Source organism: Sceloporus occidentalis, unplaced genomic scaffold (genome assembly GCF_023333645.1).
Source record: "Sceloporus occidentalis isolate IW3139 unplaced genomic scaffold, rSceOcc1.0.p SCAF_309, whole genome shotgun sequence".
In the NCBI taxonomy this organism is placed as follows: domain Eukaryota; kingdom Metazoa; phylum Chordata; class Lepidosauria; order Squamata; family Phrynosomatidae; genus Sceloporus; species Sceloporus occidentalis.
In genome coordinates, this window is record NW_028317289.1 from 508,896 (window position 1) to 536,331 (window position 27,436).

The window sequence follows — 27,436 nt, forward strand, 5'->3', positions numbered from 1 at the left end:
TCAGATGAACTTGAAACATTTTGTCTTGTCGTGGGGAAGCCGAGTCTTAAAGAGGACCGAGTCTACTCGGAATTGCGTGTACAGTAAAGGCATGTATCCGTACACCTTTACGAAGAAGTTGATGCATTTGTGCCGCTCGTGGAAATGGGAGTCGTCGTGAGACAGCGCTTGCGGGCAACCCGGACAGCGGAACGTCCATCGAGAGGTGACCTGCAGAAAAAAAAAAAAAAAAAAAGATTTAGAATGTTGTACAATACGCGCAATTCAGGACGGAACGCTACGATAACCAACAACGCTAAATTCTTTTAAGCCCGAGCAAGCAGAAGCTAGAAAAAATAAAATAATAAAAAAATTCTAAAGGGGGGGGGTATGAACGCAACAATATACTGTATTATCTAGAAAAAGACATCAGTTCCCCTGAGAGGAAATCATTCATCTGTTATGTGAATAATCCGTTTTCCGTTATCTGTGGAAACGCATCATCTGTTTTATCAGCCAACAGTAGCGCTCGGCTGTAAGGTCAGATACAGTAACTTCAGAATGCCAACCCAAACTATTAACCAATCAATGACCATCCGGTGAATTTGCCATTTTGTATGTATTTGTCATTTTTTATCAAGATCCCTGCTAAGCCCTCTTGTGATAACTGCTGTCGATGGACAAGCCATAGCAGAGATCAAACTGGATATTGTCTTTATGGTGATGACCCTAAGGCCTGGAAAGCTGGCTGAGCGGGGGTTGTTTGTTACACTATAGAGGTTCTCATATGCGATGCGTAGAGGACTGGGTTGTGTCCTCATTGAATTCCCTACAAAATGTTCTCTTAGAAATCAACGAGTACAAAATCAGGGCGTCCACCCTTGGGTCTAGTGTGATAAAGCCACTTCCAGAGATTGTTCATTTACAGGCAGGAATTTGCCTGAAAATAGAGGTTTTATGCCAACCGCAGTGCCGCTCAACTGTAGAGTTCCAGACAAACTAATACGTGGTTATTTGTGAGCATCAAAGATACTGTGATTTCCGGGAGAACGGCCTGCTGGGTCTTTTTTTAAGCTTATAAGGGCTCAATAAGCACCTGGAGTAATGTGGGAATATAAACACCACTTCCAGAAAGTATCAAGACCTGCCAAGCAAGAAAGATTTGGACTCATGCCCAGCATCTACAGTTTGAGTCAATTGCTAAGTATTTAAAGACTTTGTAACCATCGTCGGGCTCGCTGCGGCAGACAGCCTGTTAACGACAAGCAATCGTTACAGCTCTTCTTGCAGTAAGCGATGCCGAATCTGCTTACACCCCTCCTGGCCGCCTACCTACCTTAATGGGGGGCTTTCTGGTGATGTGCGAGACCAGGAAGTTCATGGCGATGTCCTCACAGTTGATGTACTCATCCACCATATCCCGGATTGCTTGCGGCATCACATAGGAATACAAGTAGGCGTAGTACTTTGGTGGTGGGGGGTAGACAAAAAATAAAAATAAATACGTTTGAACTTTACATCGTAGTATGTACGTTTGTATGTTCCACCAAAACCCACTGCCAGGTATGGATCAAATAACGAGAGCAGGAAAGACACCGCCCTGTGAAAACGCACCCAATTCACCCCAAATAATCAACATTTAACGCATGCGGCAGGCGAGCCAGATTTAACGTGTTTAAGCGCCCAAATATTTAAAATATACACAGCCGGGGCTAACCTTGTGGAAGAAAGCAGCACCGGTTAGTACCATGGACAGCTCACAGGAATAGTTGGAGTTGTATAGCCAGGACTGATGAGGGATGTCCCACGCGTGGTACCTGCCGGGAAACCCAACGATTCGGTCTCTTGCCTCTCGCCAGACCCTGTTTAAAGGAAAGTACCGGTCATCAAGCTGCAGAAAATGCTTTGCCCGAGACTGATCGCCCCGACGGGTGTTCAGACGTCGACGGCTTGCTACGCTCTGGAGAGATACATACAGATACAAGAGGAAAAACCCAGAATCGCCCCAAATTCACCAAGATACCTTCACGGACACAAACATCTTTTACAATTAATACAAAAACGGTTCTTCCAGATTGACAAGTTTTATCAAATACATTTCGTAATGCATTGGAAGAGAACAATTTCCGCTACCCGTAGTTACATAAGAAAATAGACGCCCCCCCCTTTTCAACGTATGCCCCAATTCCAATAATCACGAAGATGACAGACAAGACCCCTGCGACGCTCCTGCCAACCTTGCCCAGAAAGGGAAAACATTTCTCTGGCTCAGATTTCTCGACCAGCCGTCGTTTACACCATAAAACATACCAGAAAATGTATACGTTCCTCGCCCAGATGTTCTAGAAAGTATCGCAGCATTCCAGAACTTTATTGTCCGTTGTGCGAAGAATGCCTCGCTGTTTAAGCTTGTGATGCCCCCTAAGGGTATCAAAATCCTGTTACTGTCTGCCCCCAATGACGGTTGACCAGGGCTGAAAGAGTAAGTGGCTCCAGCCTTCGAGGAACTCCTTCCCCTAAACGGCCATAGCGGCGCAGTGATTTACCACGTGTTTTGGTTTTTTCACCCCGACAAATTCCAGTGTTCCCGACGGATACAATTCCTTGGTCTGTCTCTCCTATTAGAAACCCAGGAAGCGAGGGATTTAGCCGCGCATGAGCCCTCGTCGTGCTGTAACGATCCGGGATCTCAGCTTCCTCGCTACAACTAATTGCCCCGCGGGGAGAGACGCGCTCCGACATCCTGATACTGGGGCCGCTCGGCTGCCATGTTTACGGAAAACAAAGGAAAACAGAGCTCTCTTACATGTTAAGAAAATCAACCTTACCGGATGTATAATTTTATTATTATTTTTTTCCGGTTTCTATGGCAACAACCAGTGCATGCTTGTGTCACATGATAATTAAGCATTCCTTTACAAAAAAAAAACAAAAAAAAAAACTATGAACAAGCATTTTATGTAATTTTCTTTTTTGGTTCATATTTTTAACCAATGCACGAAACACCAGTCGCACAAGTTTTGTTTTTTTTTTGTTTTTTTAAGTAAATGTCGAAGATTTGGCGTTATACAAATTTACATAATACGCAAAAAAAAATATGTGCAGCTACTTAAGGCTTGCCGAGAAAGAACGCGCAGAGCCTCATTATTTAAATGAACACACAGAGTTCCGTTTAGAACATCATTAACAAAGTTACTTTATAGAGATTCCGGCCACGATCCCGCTAGCGGGTCATTAGCCGCCGGCTCGTAATTACAATAAGCTGCCGAGCGGCACGCAGGGGGATCGCAGGCTGCACCCCGTGGCACCAAAACAAAAGTCCACGAGACGCCCCCGCGGCCCACCCTTAGAATAATTAACAGCCCGTGCCGTAATGGCAGTCTGTGCTGGATTATATAAGACGGCAGCGGTCCGTGCGACTGTCGGCTCTCTGACGTTCATGGACATGGTTTCAGCTTCCCCGTACGACCTGACGGGCAGACCGCCTGACGTGTCCAGGCGATGGCTTTAGGAGTTGTTGCTGCAGGCCTACGTTGCCAGGCACAGACAGCTCATGCCTTAAACAGTTTTATTGTCTGTGCTTAATACATAAAAGCATGACAAAGCTTGCTAAACTTTAAACACCCGACACCTTTCCCAAATCCTACACATGCAACGGTGTTATGTATCAGGCGCGGTCATCTCAACTCGCAGTTATTCATCCCTATTGAATACTCAAGTTATCGAGACATGAGTATACCATAATATTCACTATTAAAAGGGGGGGGGCTGTACATTTAAGTTTCGTGAAGGTTTTAAATAAATAGTAAAAAGGGTAAATGGTACCGGAGATCTTCCCTTTAATCGCAGCATGGAGGGATGTATGGCGTGACGCGGACGAGGAATGTTATGTTTGAGCTTAAAAAATGTGTGGTTTATAAAGCATGCCAGTAAATAGATAAAGCCCCAGGCCAAACATTCTCATCATCGTCTAGGGAATTCACTTCTTCCCAGGAAATATGCGCAGACTGCTTGCTAATAATGATACGTACATAAAGATCCCCCTTTATACATCATATATAACCTGCAACGGCAGCAGTAACCCTGTAACATTCAAAGGGAATTCCTCTTCCTCGAGGTCTCCCCGTAATTATGGTCACCGATTATTATTATTTATTATAAGTGCAGAGTATGTACTCGGTGATTACACCGTGATAAGGGCCACAAGTAGTTATTCAAGCTTGGTGAAGCTGCGGCAGCCAACCATGGGGCCAAAAAGCAAGGAAACAGAATACATAATGCTAGTTCTGCCACCTTTCGTTAATAGCCTCTTCCTGTTAACCTAAATACCCCCAAAATATATACATATATAGGGCTGCAACTAACGATTATTTTAATAATCGATTAGTTGACCGATTACTTTTTCGATTAATCGGATAAAAAATGCAATTTTTTTTAAATTTAAAATAATGTAATAAAAAACGTACAATTTACACTTTCATCTCTTTATTGCAATGGCCTCTCGCTATTCACCTTCTTATTTTACTGACATAATAAAAGCTACAAGAACCCAAACACAGTGTACAAAGTTATTAGTAAATATTAATTCATATGTTAACTATTTTTCATATTTAATAAAAACTGAGAAAAAAGCCTTGTTTATATTTTATTTATGCACATCTGACCCCCAGATTGCCACTCTGCCCCATATATGCCTTATACCTCTTATATGCCAGAGATTCCACTGTGCCCCCGGTATGCCTTATACTCCTTATATGCCAGTGATATCCAACTGAGCCCCCTGATACACCTTTTACCCCCAGATATGTCTTATGCCCCCGATATGCCTTATAACTTCCAATATGCCACTCGCCCCCATTTATGCCTTATACCTCCCTATATACCACTGTGCACCCTGATATGCCACTCCGCTCCCCATAAATGCCCTGCACCACCCTGAAATTCTCCCTGATTCACCACTCTGCCTCCCCCAGATATGCCACTCTGAAATTCATTATACCCCCCATACACCACTCTACCTCCCCCAGATATGCCATTCTGCCCCCCTGAAATTCATTATACCCCCCCATACACCACTATAACTCACCCATACACCACTCTGCCTCGTTCCCCCCTCCCATACTCCACTCTGCCTCGTTCCCCCCTCCCATACTCCACTCTGCCTCGTTCCCCCCTCCCATACTCCACTCTGCCTCGTTCCCCCCTCCCATACTCCACTCTGCCTCGTTCCCCCCTCCCATACTCCACTCTGCCTCGTTCCCCCCTCCCATACTCCACTCTGCCTCGTTCCCCCCTCCCATACACCACTCTGCCTCGTTCCCCCCTCCCATACACCACTCTGCCTCGTTCCCCCCTCCCATTCACCACTCTGCCTCGTTCCCCCCCTCCCATACACCACTCTGCCTCCCCCTCCCATACACCACTCTGCCTCCTCCCCCCTCCCATACACCACTCTGCCTCCTCCCCCCTCCCATACACCACTTTGCCTCCTCCCCCCTCCCATACACCACTTTGCCTCCTCCCCCCTCCCATACACCACTTTGCCTCCTCCCCCCTCCCATACACCACTCTGGCTCCTCCCTCTCCCATATACCACTCTGGCTCCTCCCCCCTCCCATACTCCACTCTGGCTCCTCCCCCCTCCCATACTCCACTCTGGCTCCCCTCCCATACTCCACTCTGCCTCCTGTCAGCAACGGAGGTTCACAAGACACAAGGGAGCCGGGTAGAGAGGCAGAGTGGCGTCTGGGAGGGGGAGGAGCCAGAGTGGTGCATGGGAGGGGGGCTCCCATACACCCCTCTGACTCCTCCCCCTCCCATACACCACTCTGCCCCTTTCCCGATCCCTGGTATTTTGTGAACCTCCATTGCTGACAGGCACTTACGCTGAGGCTTCTATGAAGCCTCAGCGTAAGTGAAGGGCAGTAACGGATGCTGTCTGTGCGATGCAGACCCCCACCAGCTGACAGAGAGGATGATCCTCTGCAGGAGACCTCGATTCTCTGTCAGCCGGTGGGGGTCTGCATCGCACAGACAGCCTCTGTTACTGCCCTTCACTCACGCTGAGGCTTCTATGAAGTGAAAGTGCCTGTCAGCAACGGAGGTTCACAAAACACCAGGGAGTCGGGAGAGAGGCAGAGTGATGTATGGGAGGGGGGAGGAGTCAGAGGGGTGTATGGGAGGGGGGAGAGAGACGGAAGTGAGAGACCGGCCGACAGTGAGGGGAATCCAGGACCCCTGCAGCGTTGCGGGGGATCTGGATTCTAGTGTTATAATCCGATCTCTGTTTGAGGTCGGATTATATAAAGATAAAATCGATAAAAATCAATTTGACTAATCGATAATGAAAATCGTTGACAACGATTTTCATTATCGATTTTATCGATTAGTTGTTTCAGCCCTATACATATATATAATTAATCTGGGCATGCTTGAATCTATGAAGGTGATGGTGCCCCTTTTACAGCCCCCCCTTCCCCAAACATTTGGATAGGATTAAATCCAAGCTTGCTTCATGTCGGACACAGCTAATTGTGGGAATAAATATTCAGCTGCATATTCCTAACAAAAACATGAATTATTAAATATATGCACCTTTGAGCGATTCAGGCGCACAGCAAAGAGTCTACAGGGGATTTAAGTTCCGCCTGGATCCTGCGAGAGGGTGAAGGGTATAAGGAGAGCGGTTCCCGAAGCATTGCGGATAAGGGCCGGCATGGTTATGAGCGAATAACAGAGATCCTTTCCAGCAAAACAATACAGCTTTTACTTTATAAAAAAGGGCAGCCTGCGGCTCTGGCACGGGACGAGCTTTACAACATCCAAGGTATGTGTACATTTCCCACACTGTTCTGGCAGTCACTAAGTGATTGTCCCCGATTACACTTTCTGGTAATCATACAGACAATGACAACATTGTCTCTCCAAGGGTAATATTTTTATACAGCTGCACTTCCTGTGGCGCCCAGCAGAGGGCGAGGTGGCATCTCCGGAAGACATCACAGTGACTGGGGGGCGGGGCAGTGGTCCCAGGCATTAGTACAGAATACAGATATCTTAATTCGCTCAGTCAGTTGATTAATATGCCTGCGCTGGATCCCACTGAGCTTTGGCATTTGGTTGGATGGAGAAAGCGTTTGTCAAACCTTCAGAATTTGTTTACATCAAAAGTCTCTTACAAAGGTGGATATGCCGGCAAGCATCGGATAATATTTGGCAACAGCATCGGACTTGTCTGCGCATGCACCGACTACATCGACAGCGTATAAATACGGCCACGTAAGTAAGAACAGCGAGTCAATCGAGTAAAAAGGGTATATAGCAGACCGATATGAGGTTTAAAGGGAACTAATGTCATTATAGCCGCTGACATTAATAGCAATTTATGAATTACTCATTCTTTGAGCTTTTTCCCCCCCCCCAATTGGTGTAGTAATTTTGGAGATGGGTAGCAGCCCGTGGCAGAGCCAGCTTTTACAATAATCAGCAACTTAAGCATAAAGAGACTTATTGGAGAGGAATAACCAGCTCCAATAAACCCGCTGACAGCTGTAATTAAGACATGTTACACGTCGACAGTTAAACCGCTGTTCTCCATGTCGCGCTGTAAAGTACTGACCGGAAGCCGAACATGATTTCGTCGTGGCGGAGGTGGGCATCGTCGTCTATAGAAAGAACGGCTTCTGTTTCTATCTCGTTCCAGGGCAGGAAGCGGTTGTTTAAACTGTTCTTTTCTGTGCGAACAACCTGCAGAGAGAGAGAGAGAGAGAGAGAGAGAATAAAAAAAGTTTGTTTTAAACTTTTTATTACATACCCAATACCAAGTATCTATTATATCCAGCATGACGCCGACCTCGGCAGTTTCTGACACGTTAACGTTTCCCATCCCTTCAGCCAAGATGATGCTACGCCTTGAAGAAGCGATTCAGGAAACAGGATATTTAGAGGAGCCCCCCCCCCCCCGTGCCCAAAGGAAGACAAGGGTCGCAGCATGGAGGTCAAATTTTTTTTTAACAAGACAAAGGTTTTATGCTCCAGACACTCGCCAGTTATATTTGATGGCAGAGACACTTAAATCCATTGCTGTCGTCCTCCAGCAGAAGGCCAGTTGCTAATAATCTGTAATTAAAATACAATGAATCGGATAAAACTCAAACCCAGCAGGGAGATAAAAAGCGATGGAGGAGAGGAAGAGAACGATGCGGAAAACCTGGGGGCCGCAGCTAATTTAGGGTTAAAATCAGAGTTTAATAAGTATTTCCTAAATGAAGCAGGTTACTGCAGCGCGCACACGCTAAAGCCCCCTTCTGGCTGGGAACCCTCGGGGTGAAGCCTCGTTTCCCAGGGCCACTTCCCGGGGGAATACGGTTTGCCACGCCCATTCCCCGCCCACTTCCTCTCAACATCCGTCCTACTAAAGGCTGTAAAGGGCTAACCCCGCCCAACACACAGCCTGCCCCTGTGGGGCATTTAAACCACTGCAGTCGCGCATGAAGCATTGTGTAAATGCCCCCAGTCCTCCGTTACCCTACCTTTCTAGCCTTCAAACAGAAGTGCACAGGAAGTGTAGTAGGTACCAGGAACAAACCTCCAGTGGAAGCAGATCCTAACACACTAGGATAGCGGCTCCCATGGTATACACATATGGCCTTCCATAATATGATGCAAAACAGCCGGAAATGACTTTATAAATTAAATTGTAACACGTGCCAACATTCCTAGAGGTAGAACATGTAGGGTAAGTGCGCACACACTAAAACCGGCCCAGAGTTACATCTGTCTGCGGGACACCATAATACAGAACCGGCCACAAACCTATTTTAACCCCTACACCGGAGAAACGCAACTCCCATCAGGAGGCGCAAAGGTATTGTAGAGCAGGAGAGAGTCAGCCCACGGGACAAGGTTTATAGATACGGCCCGGAGCGCATCACATGATACAGGAAGCTATGGACTGAAGATTATTAATAAATTGGCTCAAACCCTCTGTGGGTGTGCGGCCGGCAGATTATAGATCGGTATCGGGGGCCCCGTGCCTCCGCGGCACGAGGAATGCGGAGTATGTGCGGCTGGTATCCGGACGGTATCCGACGTGTATTGACAGTTGGGGAGCCGCACCTTTTGCCATATGAGACAAACGCCTGAGGGTCCTCGTACAACCTTTATCCTCACTTACCCCCTCGCCGAGGAAATACTCCACGGCTACTCTGAAACCTCTCTACACGAGCAGAAACGGCGACACTTTCACTAATGCCAAGTCACCGCTCATTACCCGACAGCCACTAATCAGATTCACCTAAACAAATCTTACCTAATTTAACTGGAGCAACGGATACTGCAAACTGCTGCCCAAAAGCACGTATACAAAAAAAAATCTCCTACAGTTTAACCCCCAGCGCCGTATACAGATATACAACCCCCCCGCCCCGTATACAGAAATATAACCCTCCCCCAGCGCTGTATAAAGAAATAGAACCCCCCTCCTCCCTTTTATCGTTAAGCAATAATTCTTAAAAAAAAAAAAAAGTATCCAATTAATGTGGCTGTTCATAGAAACAAAATCTGCCGGCCCCCGTCTGGTCGCCCGTTCCTCCTGCTGTAAAGACTCAAACCTTAATCAGTCGTTGGTCTCGTCTTAGATTCAGGAGCCGTATGACTGTCCCATGCATGTTTAATACCCTCACTGTATTACCCTCTACCACTTCTGCTGGGAGGCTGTTCTACTTAGGAAACTTTATATAATATACCACAAGGTGCCCCCAAAAGGTGGCGCTAAATAAAACAATTACACCATTGACACAAAGATACACATTTACACGAGTATTCCACAAGACATCCGAGTCCCTTTTCATTATTAAATAAAAATAATTAGATTTACATGCCGGTTTTATTTTTTTACTGAACCCTGCATGCCAGCACATAGACTACGGAGAGGGGCAAATGAAACCCCCGCAGGGCTACACAAGCCCTACAACGCAGGGGCCCGTGGCTCCTAAACATTTCCGAAATCCAAAGCACCATGGAGGCTCCCGTCTGTGGCCCCTGAAACAGCCCCAGTGGCTCCTGGGATTTTGTGTGTGGCTTCACAGCTGCCAGTAGATGAAGGTGTTGGGTTCTCTCTCGTGTTGGCGAGTCGGCAGCACATCGCAGGCTGCCCGCAAAAAAAACAAAAACACCCCTTCCTTCCTCTCAGACGCCAAACCGCATCAGATAATCCGCCTACAGCTACACGGCAACACACGGAGGGGCTATAAACACCCTACCGACTGCCCCTCCGACGGACACGGCTGCCCCTCCGACGGACACGGCTGCCTGCTTACCATACAAGAGCACATCCCGGCCCCATCATCATATCCTCGGCCACCCACCATTACATGTGCTTTTTACTTAGAAGGGGACGTCCTTGAGAGCCCCCCACAGTGCGCTCTACACAGTAACAGCACCCCCCTCCAGCGAGCTCTACACCATAGCACCCCCCCTCCAAAGACTTTCACGCTGGGTGATTAAGACTGAGCCATTCTATTGTTCTCACAGGCAGTAGGATAAGGAGTCAGGGGGTTAGCAGATTGGGGGTCAGATAACAGAGCGAGGGTCATACAAATGGCTGATATGCAGCCGTCTGAAGATTACAGATGACTTAACTCATTCCTGGCAAAACGTATGAATGAGGGAAATCATACATGCGTAAAAAAAACAAAAAACTGTTTCTAGGAAGGGTTTGTGCGTCGGACGGAACTAAAAATGCTATAAAAGTTAAATTCAGCACCTTTAAGTATGGTTTACACTACACGAATTACGCGGAGACTGACCCGCGCATGCAAACCTTAGGTCAGATAATATAAGTTAGCATCCTTACCCCTTAATTTACAGCTAATGGTAAAAAAGTATATTTAACGGCCCGTTTCCTAGCGTTCCAATATGGCCGACGCATTTGCTCCCATCTCAAAGGCAAAGCGCAACCTGCACACAGAGGCCATCATGGAAACTGTTTACAACCTGCCGATAGTTTACTTTCTGCTTTTTCTATAATTCTACGAAGGCTGCCTGAACCGATCATCAACCAGTAACTTGACAGGAGGTATCTTAACGGGGAGGAATAACCACAGAATCGCTAGAAACAGGAGGTTACGGTTGCTGATTTTTCGATTTCTGCGTCACCGTCAAATACTATTATTCTTCAGATAAAGAAATCCTTGTTTTGCAGCAATATAAAAAAATAAATAAATCAGAGATTATAAAAAAAAGTGATGCAATAAAGCACAAAATGATCTCTTATGCTGGAAGAAAAACTAATGCGAATAATGGAGCCAATCACAGCGAGGTCTGGGCAGGCCATAAGGGCTTTGGGGAAAGCAGCTGGGGGGCTTGGGTGTATAGCGAGGGGCATTAATAGCAGGAAGAGGGAGGAGGTTGTGACTCTAGTATTGGGCACAGTCCTGGAGACCCCAAAGGATAGACACACTGGAGAGCACTCGGGGGGGGGGGGGGGGGGCACGTCTTTAGACCGACGTCTTTAGAACGTACATTATGTTGGGTCACTAAACGGATTCATCTTTAGCAGAGCTTCGTAGAACCATCACAGCTCCAACCAACACTTCAGAACATGCTTTATTCACTTAATGGGGAGTTGCAGTTTTCACTATTCATTAATTACAAATGTTGGTAAGTTCTCCAGCAAGAAAGGCTGACCTGTATAATGTAAGGAGACTGATCTAAACTATACATAACTCAGGGTCGGCCAAGCGTTTCTCGTAGCAGAAGCTCGCTGGGGACGGGGACTTCATACTGTATGGCGAAGCCAACTCTCCCTTTAGCGAATAGACCTGCTGCCCAGAAACACTAATAACAGACGGTGAGGGTTTCTGTCCCCGCAAAATGTTCTGTGCGAATACGGTATATTACGGAACTTTAATATATTTGAAACGCACTGCTTAGCGACGGACGCCCAACCATATTCAGGGTTTATGAGACAGATGGCTCCTGGTGCAATCTCATAGTCGCTCGAGTAATATGAAGAGGATCGCGCTGGGTGGGATATATCTCGTATCTTGGAGGTGATTCCAAGCCAGAGATAACTCATTGATTTCACATGTAAGAGATTTATGTTATAGATTCCATACGGTAATGTGACCTCATACACGCGGTACATCCAACACGCACACAAACGCACACAGATACTGTTTGAGGGGCAACCATGAAAAGATGTCTTTTTATTTATCCGTTATTTAAGGTGGAAGTCTCACGGGGGGGAAAAAAACATTTCGACAGGCGTTCTGTACGGTGCCGGCACTGACAGAAAACCCGGTCTGATTTCAGTCCTTTATCTGCAGACCTGGATGTTGTCAGATGCGATGTTTTGGGTGACGCTTCCGGCTCAAACTCTGTACTGAGTCGAAATGTTAGAAAAAAACCCCCCCCAATAGTTCAGACTTTCCACGTTTAGGGTCCTGGTGCGAGCTCATAGTCACTCGACTCCGATGATTGGGAAACCGAGTGATACGATGCTGATGACGAACTCTCTTCAGGATCCGGCTGAGTAGGGAATATGTCCTCGTATCTTGGAGGCGGCTCAGAAGGGTAACGCTCGTCATTGTTTTGTACGATCGGCCCCCACGGTCTTGGAACGTTGTGTTCATTTTCCCCACCGCGTCCGCCGGAATCATGGTCGCCCCTTTCAAAAACGATGCTGTCGTAGGAAGGAGGGTCCCTGCTCATTGACCAATGAGGTCCTGGAACCGGCTGATATCTGAAGGCTTCTGGGTCCTCCTCAGAGTCGCCGTCCTGACGGATTTTGCTCACACAGACAGCCAGCCAGTAACACAAGCCGATTACGACTGCAATTATCTGCACTAAGCGAGCTGCACAGACTTTAGTGGGTTTGTCTGTGTTGGATGCCGGTTTGCAGGCTGGTACCACAAGTCCTGGGATACAAACTATTACCCCGCAAACCAGTAACAGCACCCCGAGTATCAGGAACTGCGCAAACTGCCGGCTTTTCCCGCAGAGGAAGCTGCTATCTGGATCCGTCGGGTCTCCTTCTAATTCCCTCCTTCTCCTCTCTCGTTTGGCAGTAAACTCTGCCATCATTAAACATGCCAGCCCTACCCCGGCAAGTCCCGGGCCCGTCGCCTTGTAGGCGATACAGCTGTCGGACTGGCATGACGCGAACCCATAGACAGAAAGTAGAGATCCGCCGCATAAGAGCGCCCAGCCAAACACAACCAGCGTGAATGTTATTCTGCTGCTTGTGCGAGGGCCAGGAGTGCCGAAGCAAGTGCGCTCCATGACGGCTGAAACGTGTACCTGTCGGGTGTCAGTCAAAGATGTTCAGGTGCAGAGACTCGCGCCTATGTGCCGGGTGTTGCGTCACACGAATGAAGGCCTTTTAATCTCTGCCTATTTTGTGTTTTCAAAGTCAATTGAAATCGCGATTTGGCTCCCTGTCGTGGACAGGTAACGGTTATGCTCAGTACTGCTACTGCTCACAATCTGAAACAACCACAATGTCTGGATGTGCTTTTACAGAACATCACAGCATTGTGACATCACAGCACTATGACATCACAGTCAGGGCAGGCTGTACCACAGTGCAAGGGCCACAGGGGTGCTCTGCCCTGGTTCCAAATATCCTCAGGGCCAATACACAGCTGCCTCTGTCACAAATGACAGTTATTCCACATGACTCCCCCCCCTCCTTACGCGAAGTGGTTTGTTCCAAGGAGACTTTCTGCAGTGTTGAGAAGTGAGGGCTTCTTCTGACATTGCGCATGCTTCACAGAAATACTCGTAGATTGTTAATAGATGACAATGTTGAGGGAGAAGAAACCCTGTTTACACTTAATAAAACACAGACAGACAATTAACCCCCTAAAGACCAGACTTTTTTTTTTGTTACCCTTTGTGACCAAGGATGTTTTGACACTTTGGCGCTGCTCGTGTTTAGCTGTAATTTTCTCCTCTCCCATTTAGTGAACCCACGCAAGTTTTATATATTGGTTTTTTTTTCCCGGACAGGAAGATTAAGAGGTGATCATTGATTGTGAAAAATAAAAACAAAATGCGGTTTCAGATGTGGTTCGCCGTGACCTTTATTGTTGGACTGTTTTTTGGGTTAAACGCTATCAATGTCAAATATTTTATAAAAAAAATGATTGCCAAAATAAGGCATTTGTTTGATGTCCATACACAGCATGCCCGAGCGATGCTTCTCTTCCCCTCCGCTGAGCGCTTGCTTTGTCCCGTAGTGGAGTTAAAGCGTCATTGGCGCAGAATACAGAATCCCACGTGAGCCGAGCGCACGAGCCGAGTATGAAGCTGGGACTTCCCGTTATAAGCCGGATAAGAACTTTTCAGAATCTTATTGCGGCAAAGAATATCTGCGTGCGAATAAAGTCATTAAACACAATCCACAAGCTGATGGCAACAACTACAGGGGTTTCATAGGGCAACTATGGAGGTGCTGCCACAATGTGCCCATTTCATTTTCATAAGTAATTTTCTTGTCTAACTGTGGCGAAAAAGCTGTCTGCGCCCGTTTAACCATCCATCTCCCCGACCTACCCGTTATAACTGCGGAATTTGGGTGTAATCATGCAAAATATAAAAATTAAGTCATTTACAAAAGCCCTAAAGGTGGCAGAGGTAAAGCCTAAATACAAGAGCGTGACAAGCGGCAAATGCACAGGTCATAAGAGAAATGGGATCTGTTCCCAGGAGCTTACAATCCAAACAGAACCTGGTTATTCTATTGGGCCATCGATGGGGACCTGGGTATTGTAGTATTTACACACTAGGCAGAGAACGGCGATCTGTACTTCTTTGGCACATCTGCCAGAGTCCCAGATCGCTAGCCCGCCGGACCACCACGTTGCCAGTAGGGCTGCAACTATTATTTAATCGATTAGTTGGCCGATTATTTTTTCGATTAATCGGATAAAAAAATAAATGTACATTTTTCATTTATTTAAAAATAACGATGTTAAAAACAATGCATTTCCTGTTTTTATTTCCTAACCTGCCCCCCCCCCCCCCCCGAGTTATGCACATCTCAGCCCAGGCTTGCCACACTACCTCCCAGATGTCACATACCCCCAGATATGCCACACTGCCCCCCCACACGTCTTTATATGCCCTATATGCCTTATACCCCCTGATATGCCATAGTGCCCTCATAGATTCACAGGCTCGTTCACAGAACACAGACAATACTTTTATAAATAAATACAGGGTTAATCTTCACTGCCCCCAGGATTTAGATTCTCCTTAGTTTGCCCCCCTTTACCTCTAACTGCACCTTAACTTTATTATATTAACCCTCAGTCCTCAGCATTAAATTAACCCTAAAGACCCCATCAACCATAACTGCCCCTAAATTAACCCTCAACACCCCATCAACCATAAATGTCCCTAAATAAAACCTTATCACCCCGTTAACCATAACATTAGCCATGTGGAGTTGTGGATGCTTAAGGAAATGGGCGGGGCCAATCGGCACCGGGATAAAAAGGGGCGGGGCCAAACATCAGAGTGACTGCCGGAAGGGACTAAGTAGGAGCTGCTATGAGTCACACTGAATGAACCGCATAAGACGCAGGGTATTTTTCAGTGCATTTGCTCTCGATAAAAATAGACTCAACTAATCAATAATGAAATTCGTTGGCAATCGATTTTCATTATCGATTATTATCGATTTTATCGATTAGTTGTTGCAGCCCTAGTTGTCAGATACTGTGATGGGTGGGAGCTATAAATCGGTTACGGCCCTGAATGCTCTGCCACACCAGAGATGGACCGGCAAGGGACCCAGTAAAGAAGATGTCTACTGAACCTGCTTTCGGGGAGTAATAAACATTTGCTTTATTATATAACCTTAGAATCTATGTGAATCCCTGCGTTCCACTCAAACGACAGAAAAAAAGGCAAAACACACTTATTTAGAGAAGGAACATGGTGCAGAAGGGCAGAAAGGCTTAACGCAAAATAAATAAAAATGTCTATTAGAAGGAAGGGGGTCTATCACATGACCCAATGCTGACGTAGGTACCCATTAACTAAACAAGGAGAGTTACATAAGCTTCAGATGGGAGTTAAACGTAGAATCTGCCGGCAGATCGGCCCTGTCTAGTTTGCCCATTTTTTCCCCACTCAAACCTTCAGGAGCCGTATGTCTATCCCACGCATGTATTCATCCCCTCACTATATTACCCTCCACCACTTCTGCTGGGAGGCCATTCCACTTATCTACCACCCTCACGGTAAAGTAAGACTTCCTTGCATTCCATCTAAGCCTCTGACTCTACTTTTAGATCATGACCTCTTGTTCTTCTCTCCTGTACTTTTCTATAGGTGCCCCCCCCCCGTTACACGTATTAAAAAAAAAAAATCAAATAAAAAAGATAAACAGTGGTCTGTATTACACAACAAAAAATGTATAAAACATTTCTATTAAAAAAAAACTTCAGCCATCAAAGCCTATTTTAAATAAAGCGCAAAAAAAAATCCTAAAAAAAAAAACCCCTTTATAAAAAGAATTTATAGTGTTAATTTGTTTCTATGAAACTTTAATAGATCGCATGCACACAACAGGGTCGTCGTCTCCTTCTGTAACAGGGTCATCAATCTTATTCGTTTTTTTATAAGGCCGATTTTAATGTTATCGGTAAGTTTGCATTCGCTACGGACTCGATACGCCTCATGATTTTCTGTAACGTTTGGGTAACTAGGACACTGACGAAGAAACGAAACCAAATGTAAAACCACCAAACACTTCCTTTGCGGTTCACTATATGTTACCTAGACGCGCCGCAGGATTCGGGGAGCGCTGCACGCATGATGAGAGAGCGTCTGAGAAGAACTGTACCAAACTCTCCCAAAAACCTACATTCTATAGGATTATTTCCACCAAGTAAACCAAGCTTACAGTATACCGTGTACATACTGAACACAACCAATGCGTATACGGTGCGGAAAGGTGGGGGTGTTTGAGGAAACTGATCAGATAATGCCAGCTCTGCCACAGGCTGCCACCGATCTCGGCTGACGTTATGCAAACTTTAAGTTAGATACCTCCACCGATTACCTACGGAACGCTATTTCTCTAGCAGCTGCTTCCAGATTCAGGCAGCCTTGCTGGGCACAAACACCTAAAACGTGCGCTCCCACAGCAGCCGGGTCCATCTGCGGCACCGGCTCTACCAAGCGGCGCTGCCTACAGTCCCTTTAAAAGTTCCCGAAAAGCGAGGCAAACCCCGTCCCTTATCCGTGACCCGCGGACATTCTAGCTCTGTAAGACACGGACATTCTGAAGGCTTCACCCCAGCGCGCCCGATGCATTCGCAGCAGCAGCTGGACGAGTCTCTTTTGTCACCGATGTAGCGGAAAATAAAAATTGAAACCACAAGTGCAATTTTCTGCCTCTCGTGTATTTTTGGTATGGTGGCTAAATCTATTTTTGGAAGGGACATTTGATTCTAGCATCTTGTGACTAACCCGTTTCTCTATTAACTATTTCAATGCCTGGTAGGGTTTCAGGCCCTTCTTTCCTCTCAAGCTTCAGTAACGAAGGGCGTGCTTTTTCGATGGCCCTTCATTAGCATCGCCATAAAGCCTCAGCTCAGTGTGGTGTTTGAGCCGTGAAAGTCACCCAAAATATCACATGACTGACAGCAACGGCGTCTCCAGGTCTGCAGATAAAGGGAGTTTATTGGAAGAAAATTAGATAAAATCAGGTTTTTGTCAACTAGTATTTACTGTATACAGCGTGGGGGGGGGTTACTGTGTACAGGACTGGGGGGTTAGAATCAAGGAGAAAACAGGCATAACGGCATAATTCTCTAGTTCTCATATAAAGCTGAGAAAAATGTATCAAATTGCTCAAATGCATTTTTATTACATGCAAACATAAAGGGGGAAAAAGCATAAATAAAGGAATTTGAATAATTGCCTTCATTGCACGAAGCGTCACTCGTGAGTATATTTTGATATAGGTCAGTTTTAGAACGTGACGTTTTCATCGGGATACATTGTAGCTGAAAGGATTCTCGTTACATAAACAGGGCTTAAGAAGGATGGGAAAACCCTGCACACCTCTGCAGGCTCCGTCTCGGATGGCCAAAGAGGGAAGCTTGTGGTTAGGGACCTGGCGGGGGAAACCCATTCCCTGCTGTTTCTATACACATTATTGGGGTTTTTCGGGCGGTAGAACCCCGTGATACCCTCACACCCAGCAAACATTCCAACCTCCCAGAAAAAAGGGGACATCAAGGAAAGAGGCCTTGCGGGTAGTCGCAGCTTAATACTTGGCTTGTGTGCTTGGCTTATTATTATTTATTGTTTTATATAGCGCCATCAAATTCCGTAGCGCTGTACAATGGGTAGACAGGACATAAGTAGTATGTAACATAACAAATTGACTGACAACAGGTGAGGAGGGCCCTTCTCTAACGAGCTTACACTCTGCGGCAATGACACTAATTCCACTACGGGACAAAGCAAGCGTCCTCGCACAGCGGAGGGGAAGAGAAGCATCGCTTGGGCATTTTGTGTAGCACATGAAACAAATGTCTTACTTTGACAATTTGGTGTCGCTGAAATGCCTCGATAGCGAACACACGAAAAATGACTACGAAAAACTTTGAGACAAAGGCTGGTGGTAGAATTAGTGCATGTAAAGAGTTAAAATACCACCATTTGAAATACCTTGGAGGGTCTAGTTTTCATTATTTGATGGGGTAAAATTAACTGACTGGCTTCAAAGATGTCCCGAATGGAACATGGGGGCAGAAGGACCAGATGTCAAAGTTCCAAGATAAAATAATTGCTCTTCCCAAACGTGGCCTTTTACCCCCCAAAAAACAGACAAACCCATGCACGGGCAGTATAACTGTACTCAGGAGATGTTGCTGAACACGTAACGGGTGGTTGTTTGACAGTCACGTCTACCAGGAGCTGTACATCCATACCTGAAGTCCAAAAAAAAAAAAAAAAAAAAAAAAGGGCAAAGGCTGCTGGTTAAATCTCATGAATGGAAAAGGTTCAAATACCAGCATCTGATATACCTTGGGGTATCTAGTTTTTAAAAATATATATGGTTTCATGGGGTAAATTGAATTAGCCAGCTTCAAATATGCCCCAAATAGCACATGGGGGCAGAATGGCCGGATTTGGAAAAAATATTTTCAACATAGCAATATGCTACTTGTACTTGCCATATAACTTGCAAAAAAACAAAAAAAACATTGGGCATTTCTAAACTCAAGACAAATTGTAGAATCTATTTTAGGGCTGCAACAACTAATCGATAAAATCGATAATAATCGATAATGAAAATCGTTGGCAACGAATTTCATTATAGATTAGTTGAATCTAGGGCTGCAACTAACGATTATTTTAATAATCGATTAGTTGGCCGATTATTTTTTCGATTAATCGGATAAAAAAAAACAATATGCAAATTTTTAGTTTATTTAAAATAATTTAATGAACTGGATGTTAAAAAACAACTTAAAATTTACATTAACATTCTTATTTTGTTATGATGTAATAAAAAACCAATATTTTCAAAGTACAAAAACCCAAACACAATATTTATGAAACAAAATAACCCCAAACATTCTGAAAAGAGGTGGACTATTACTGTTCAAGAAACTTTGCCCCAGCCCTGGCACTTTGCACCCGGCACTTTGCACCCGGCCCTGGCACTTTGCACCCAGCCCTGGCACTTTGCACCCAGCCCTGGCACTTTGCACCCAGAACTTTACACTCACACCCTGCCCTGCATCCCCACCCCCACTCTGCCCTGCACTCAGTCTCCTACCCTGGCCTGCCCCCCCACCCCCACCCTGCCCTGCATCCCCTGAAACCCCACCCCCACCCCCGCGAATCGCTCTGTGCGAACGGAGCCACTCGCACAGAGCGAATCGCACAGACATGAAGAATACTTACCTCCGGAACGCGTCACATCCGTCACGCAACTAAAAGAAGGCGGAGAGTGCAGAGCGTGTAGCGGAAGCAGGGAACGCTCGCGGAGGTAAGTAAAAGGAGCCAACAACGAATCGATCACTCGATTAATCGATAACGGAAATCATCGACAACGATTTCCGTTATCGATTATTATCAATTTTATCGATTCGTTGTTTCAGCCCTAGTTGAATCAATTTTTATCGATTATAAAATGAGGGTTTTTTTCAGAGCAAATGCTCTGAAAAATACCCCTCGTTTTATAATCCATTTCAGTGTGACTCACAGCAGCAGTTACTACTTACAGTCCCTCCCTGCAGTCACTGCCGATTGGCCACGCCTTCCTTCTCCAGGCCCCGCCCCTTTCCTTATAGCGTCCACATGGCCCAGCATAAAAATTAATATTTGGGTTGCTGAAAGTTAGGGGAGGTGGGGGTTAATTTAAGGGCAGTTACGATTAATGGGATCTTCAGGGTTAACTTAGGGGCAGGTTTGGTTGGGGTCGATTAATTTAGGCGCAGTTATGGTTGATGGGGTCTTTAGGGTAAATTTAATGCTGAGGACTGAGGGTTAATTTAATTTAAAAGTAAACTTAAGGTGCAGTTAGAGATAAAGGGGGGGCAAACTAAGGGGAATCTAAATCCTGGGGCAGTGAAGATTAATCCTGTATTTATTTATAAAAGTATGGTGTCAGTGTGCTGCGAACGAGCCTGTGAATCTATGAGGGCACTATAGGATATCTGGGGGTATACGGCATATCAGGGGGCACAGTGGCATATCATATAAGGCATATGTGGGGAGGGCGGATTGACATATCAGGGGGTATAAGGCATATCTTGGGCATGAGGCATATAAGGGGGCACAGTGGCATATCAGGGTATATAAGGCATATGTGGGGAGGGCGGAGTGGCATATCTGGGAGGCAGTGTGGCAAGCCAGGGCTCAGATGCGCATAACTGGGGGGGGCAGGTTGGGAAATAAAAACAAGAAATGCATTTTTATCAAAGTGGGTTTTTTTTATTCTGCCGTTTGTTTTTAACATCCTGTTTATTAAATTATTTTAAATAAATGAAAAATTTAAATTTTTTTATCCGGTTAATCGAAAAAAATAATCAGCCAACTAATAGATTATGAAAATAATCGTTAGTTGCAGCCCTAATCTATTTAGCAGTTTTTTTCATTAGATTTTGTAGATGAGTAAAATATTTTTCAAATGAGCCAGAAAGTGCTTTTTTCAAACTTTACTCATATTTGTTTTGTTTTTAATAGGAAATTAGATGACAAGATCATAAAAAATATTCTTGTTATGAAAGCAAAAAAATAAAAAATGTATATATATATATATATATATATAAATATAAATAACTTGCGTGAGTACCCTAAATGGGAGAGGAGAAAATTACAGCTAAACACGAGCAGCGCCAAAGTGTCAAAACATCCTTGGTCACAAAGGGTAACAAAAATAAACAGTTAAGGGGTTAATTGTCTTTTATTAAGTGTAAACTCTGTCCAAGTGTCCTCAACATTGTCATCTATTAACAATCTACGAGTATTTCTGTGAAGCATGCGCAATGTCAGAAGAAGCCCTTACTTCTCAACACTACAAAAAGTATCTTCGGAACAAACCACTTCATGTAAGGGGGGGGGGGGGGGGGGGGAGTCATGTGGAATAAAACATTTGGAAAAAATATTTGGAACCAGGGCAGAACACCCCTATAGCCCTTGCACTGTGGTACAGCCTGCCCTGACTGTGATGTCATAGTGCTGTGATGTCACAATGCTGTGATGCTCTGTAAAAGCACATCCAGACACTGTGGTTGTTTCAGATTGTGAGCAGTAGCAGTACTGAGCATAACCGTTACCTGTCCACGACAGGGAGCCAAATCGCGATTTCAATTGACTTTGAAAACACAAAATAGGCAGAGATTAAAAGGCCTTCATTCGTGTGACGCAACACCCGGCACATAGGTGCGAGTCTCTGCACCTGAACATCTTTGACTGACACCCGACAGGTACACGTTTCAGCCGTCATGGAGCGCACTTGCTTCGGCACTCCTGGCCCTCGCACAAGCAGCAGAATAACATTCACGCTGGTTGTGTTTGGCTGGGCGCTCTTATGCGGCGGATCTCTACTTTCTGTCTATGGGTTCGCATCATGCCAGTCCGACAGCTGTATCACCTACAAGGTGACGGGCCCGGTACTTGCCGGGTTAGGGCTGGCATGTTTAATGATGGCAGAGTTTACTGCCCAACGAGAGAGGAGAAGGAGGGAATTAGAAGGAGACCCGACGGATCCAGATAGCAGCTTCCTCTGCGGGAAAAGCCGGCAGTTTGCGCAGTTCCTGATACTCGGGATGCTGTTACTGGTTTGCGGGGTAATAGTTTGTATCCCAGGACTTGTGGTACCAGCCTGCAAACCGGCATCCAACACAGACAAACCCCCTAAAGTCTGTGTAGCTCACTTAGTGCAGATAATCGCACTCACAGTAATCGGCTTGTGTTACTGGCTGGCTGTCTGTGTGAGCAAAATCCGTCGGGACGGCGACTCTGAGGAGGACCCAGAAGCCTTCAGATACCAGCCGCTTCCTGCAACATTGGGTGATGACGTCACCCCGCCTCCACACTTTGCAGGAGGACCTGATTGGTCAATGAGCAGGGACCCTCCTTCCTACGACAGCATCGATTTTGAAAGGGGCGACCATGATTCCGGCGGACGCGGCGGGGAAAATGAACACAACGTTCCAAGACCGTGGGGGCCGATCGTACAAAACAACGACGAGCGTTACCCTTCTGAGCCGCCTCCAAGATACGAGGACATATTCCCTACTCAGCCGGATCCTGAAGAGAGTTCATCATCAGCATCGTATCACTCGGTTTCACAATCATCGGAGTCGAGTGACTATGAGCTCGCACCAGGACCCTAAACGTGGAAAGTCTGAACTATTGGGGGGGGGGTTTTTCTAACATTTCGACTCAGTACAGAGTTTGAGCCGGAAGCGTCACCCAAAACATCGCATCTGACAACATCCAGGTCTGCAGATAAAGGACTGAAATCAGACCGGGTTTTTTGTCAGTGCCGGCACCGTACATGACGCCTGTCGAAATGTTTTTTTTCCCCCCCGTGAGACTTCCACCTTAAATAACGGATAAATAAAATGACATCTTTTCATGGTTGCCCCTCAAACAGTATCTGTGTGTGTTTGTGTGTGTGTGTGCGTTTGTGTGCGTGTTGGATGTACCGCGTGTACGAGGTCACATTATCGTATGGAATCTATAACATAAATCTCTTACATGTGAAATCAATGAGTTATCTCTGGCTTGGAATCACCTCCAAGATACGAGATATATCCCACCCAGCGCGATCCTCTTCATATTACTCGAGCGACTACGAGCTCGCACCCGGACCGGAAATGCGGGAAGTCAGCGGTTTTAGGTCGGTTTGTAGGAGGATAGATTAGATATCTGCACTGGGTTTTTTCATTCTCAAAAATAGTTTTTTCCCCTCCAACATTTCTAGCTCAGTGTTGTCTGTCAGCCGTTCTTCTCCAGGCCGTTTAACTCAACAATGTTGCGTCTTCATTAAAATGCGCCGTGTTTATATATATTTTGCTGCCAAATAGGCGTTACTGCGCAAGCAAGTCCTGGAAACCAAAAAGATGGCGTCTCACCGCGACGCTTGTAGACGTGCTGCGGGGGGGCAATTAGCTCCCTTTCCGTGAAAAGACCCGCGGCTGCATTACTTACAGGGGGTTGGAGGGGGCGCCCCGTCTCCCGCAGGTAGGCTGTCCATATACCTGGATGGATAAGGCAGCCGCCATGTTTACAGGAGACACGTTTATCTGTGCTGGTTAGGGACATGTGAAAGTGCTGCCTTCATGTATGTTGTGTCCGGCACGGAAGAGCAAATAAACATACAGGTTCAGCCACCAGCTGGCACTGAAACCAATGGGGCAAAAACAACAAATATCAGCATAAATTAAACTGCTTAACACAAAATCCATTTATTTACACGCATGTCTGGGGTTCTGTTGCGGAACTTCCTGCTCCAGCATTGAGACGTTCTAATTTCTGTTTAAAAACTTCAAAAAAAAGTGCCTTTTATCAAATTGACTTATTGCGGGCTTTTCTTCGATATCCTAAAATTGCAGGGGGGGGGGGCGCTATATTCCTTTAAACAGCAAAAAAGGTGAATTGCTAGAATGTGAAAAAAATGACTTCCGTCTGGATCAGTGGGATGGGAACTTCCATGAAAAATTCCAAAGAGTAACTTCTGTTCCTTGTAGAGAATCTTATCAACAGCTGGAAATATTCTGAGCGAGCGGCAAACCTCCTTCCTTAGGGGGGGAGAATAGCAGGAATTCCTGGTACGGAGCGTGTTCTTGCGCCCAGTTCCAAATATGCACAGAAACCACCCCAATGACAGGCTGAAGAAGCCAAAGAACCCTGGCGTGGGGAGCTCTGGCAGCCACCAGTGTAAAGGCTGGGCAGGTGCTAATAGGGTTAATTTGTAGCGGTTAAATACCCCCAATCCGCCAAAACGTTAAAATCAAAATCACTCGTGAAGGGAAAGAAAACAAATTCTGTAATATCCGTCTTCCTATACTTGGCTTTTGCGTCACACGACCAGAAGGCCAAAATTAAACGGGCCCCACAAAACACGATCCGATTAAACGGGGGCTTAATTTAAGGATAATTTTGTGTTGCGTTACCAAAGGAGCGACCAAAGAGGTGAAAACTATAACGTTAACTTTCCAATCACCAGCAACTATTTCATTGGGGGAAACCGCAGGATATGGTCTTGGAACGGCAGCTACTGAATATCGGCAAATCTCAGGACTCCCTTCTCCGGGTAGGGGAATAGGAATCGCACATCTTCAATGAAGGTACAGCACAGCGTGATATAAGGGAAAAAAAAAAAAAAAGATACCAGATAATATCCTAGGGCTCCGACCAGGGAAGACGATCTTTTACAACAATATACTTAGAGTTAAGATAAATATTAGTCTTCCCAAGACGGCAGCCAGAAACGGTGAGCAGGGTGAGCAGTGATCATACGTTAAAGCAGATAAGGCTAGTGTAAAAGGCACTTAACCCTTTCAGAAACAAACAACAAAAAAAATAGATGAATGCAAAAGCACCAGAACGGAACATTTCCAATAAACTTCAGAAGCAACCCAAAGCTATGTCCCGATCACTTCAAATACATGATCGTTTCTGGCAGTTTTCCCACCAAAGGACAAAGCGTTTTCTCGATGGTGAATGCACATTTATCGTAAGTCCAATGAAAATAAAAATTTTATGTTCACAAAGCAATAAATAAAAAAATAAAACAACGCACTTACCACTATAGGGACACCGATGTCGGGCCATAGAAGATCTTCGGACGGGAGCTTTGGGGAGTTCCACACAACCACAACTTTATTCAAGTACGGGAGACCGCTTAGCCTTTCCAACGAGTTCATGAGTACTTCTTCCCGCTCGTAGGTTAACATAACCACAGTGAACTGTTCTCTGGGAACATTCCCGCCAAGGGCAGCTTGGAATTCTTTGCCGGAGCCTCCAGCACCTCCACCGATTGGTCGAAATCCAGTGCCGGAGCCTAGAAATTTTGCTTCGGAGGGTAAGAGAGGGTCAAAGGGCGTGTGAGGGAACAAATGGAAGGGCCCCGGAGCTGTATTCCAGTTTCTATAGATATTGGTTGCAGTTAGCGTAAAGTTACGGAGATATTTTGGAGATGCATATGGTGGTTCTGTCTCCACTGGACCCAAATCCAAGTCTCCGTTGTCGGCCATATTGGGATCGGTACCTGCCACTTTACCGGTTCGATGAGGTATCTCCACTGCCGGTTCCTCTTTGATGGGGGCAGCAGGAATTTGGATACGAGTCCTTACGGCGGCCAAGATGGTATTAAACACAGTGTCAGATGTAGAAAAGTACGTCTCCCACAAGAAGCGCCCTTGTCTCCTCATGGAAAGAAGGTCATTGTCAGAAATGCTTCTTAAGAGAAAATGTACTTCCGTGATACGTGGTTTTGGTATTATTAACACCGCCTCATTCCACCTGATCATATCGTGATATGGTAGCTTGACTTGCTCACCTAGAATGACTGGTATGGCGCCAACCTCAAGAGCTTCAAAAAGCCGCATGGCGCTGCCAGCAGATATAACGAGGTGTGAATCACCCGGGGTGATAATCAGTGCAAAAGTGGATTGTTTCAGTAGCTCAAGCCTATCATCCCGTTCCCCACACAGAGCCCACTCGGTGGGCAAACTTGCCTTAGCTTGGTTTTTACAAGTAAACTCAACCATGACAAAATCCAATTTGCTGTCCTGGACAGCCTTAAGAGTGGTAATGATGCGGTCATCGTAGTCCGCTGGGGCATTCCCTTCCATTTCCTCCTCAAACGACCGGGCCTCCTGCAAGCTGGATCGAAGAGACTCGATTTTCTCTCCTTGAAAGCTGAAGAGGTACTTCCTTTTCACCGGCACCTGGGAGGGAATCTCCAGGAAGTTGGGTTCGGACATCGCGTGGACCAATGGCGAAACCACAATATCGAAGCCCGGGCGATACTGTGAATCGTAAAACGTGGATTGGGCAACCATGGCACGTCCCGTGCTGACATTATAGAGATAATTCTGGGTTTCCGACTTCCTGGACAAATTAATGATCAGATGGTTGTGGCCATCCGTTCTCCAATATGGCAAAGAGTGCAACTGCTGTTCCAATTCATTAGGTTTTGGCATCAACGTCTCCAGCATTTCCCCCAGTAAAACCACATATATACAAGCAATATTTGCATTTTCGGTCACGTATACGTTAGTTCTGACGCTTGCCTCTAGGGCTTGTCTGATTAAAGGATCTACGTAGTTCCCGAACGGGTATTTGTCGCTGTTGTAAACGAAAACGGGAAAGCTAGATGTAAGCGGGCAGCGAGAATAGTCAAAGCAATTGTGCAACCTGCAGTTTCTCCTGGACTTTGGCAATGGTACGTTGGTTTCGTCCTTGTCTGGCAAAAGCCGAATTGGCAATGAAAGCTTTGGCTGGTTCTGTGCCATGAGTTCTTTATACGAATGCTCAGTCTGGCTGATGACATTCTTAAGTTGAAGGAGGTCTTGTTTCGCATTTTCGATGCTTTTCTTGCACGCTTCGATTTTTAGGTTTAATTTCGCGATCTCGCTGTTGAGCTCCTGGCGCTTGGCCTCCAGCTGAAGAAGCTCCTCGCTGACGGATTCACGGATCCGGCAAAGATCCTGAACATGTTTCACTTCACAGAGCTCATTCCCTGCTCTCGGGCCAAAGATTCTCTTACCCGCGTCATCGGCATCGTCGATAGTGGTGAGGTAATAGTGGGCAATCAGGGGGAAGAAGACCAGTATAATGAACAACGTAAAACTGAGCCATGACAGACGGATCCTGCTGGACCAACGTAGCATCCATGGCTGACCTCCGTTCCCCAATCCCCCATTCCGCAGCATGGTATACCCACTCATGAGTCTATGGG

General features: G+C 46.0%; 1 protein-coding gene across 1 annotated transcript; it reads right to left on the reverse strand.

Moving 5' to 3' along the window:
- LOC149274937 (exostosin-like 3) lies at positions 1-27,425 on the reverse strand. Its single transcript, XM_089505094.1, has 5 exons — positions 25,278-27,425; positions 7,598-7,725; positions 1,697-1,841; positions 1,316-1,444; positions 1-210 (listed from the first exon to the last, which is right to left on the reverse strand). The coding sequence occupies exons 1-5, from the start codon at positions 27,423-27,425 to the stop codon at positions 1-3; spliced, it is 2,760 nt and encodes a 919-aa protein (XP_089361220.1).
- Between the last annotated feature and the right edge of the window lie 11 nt (positions 27,426-27,436).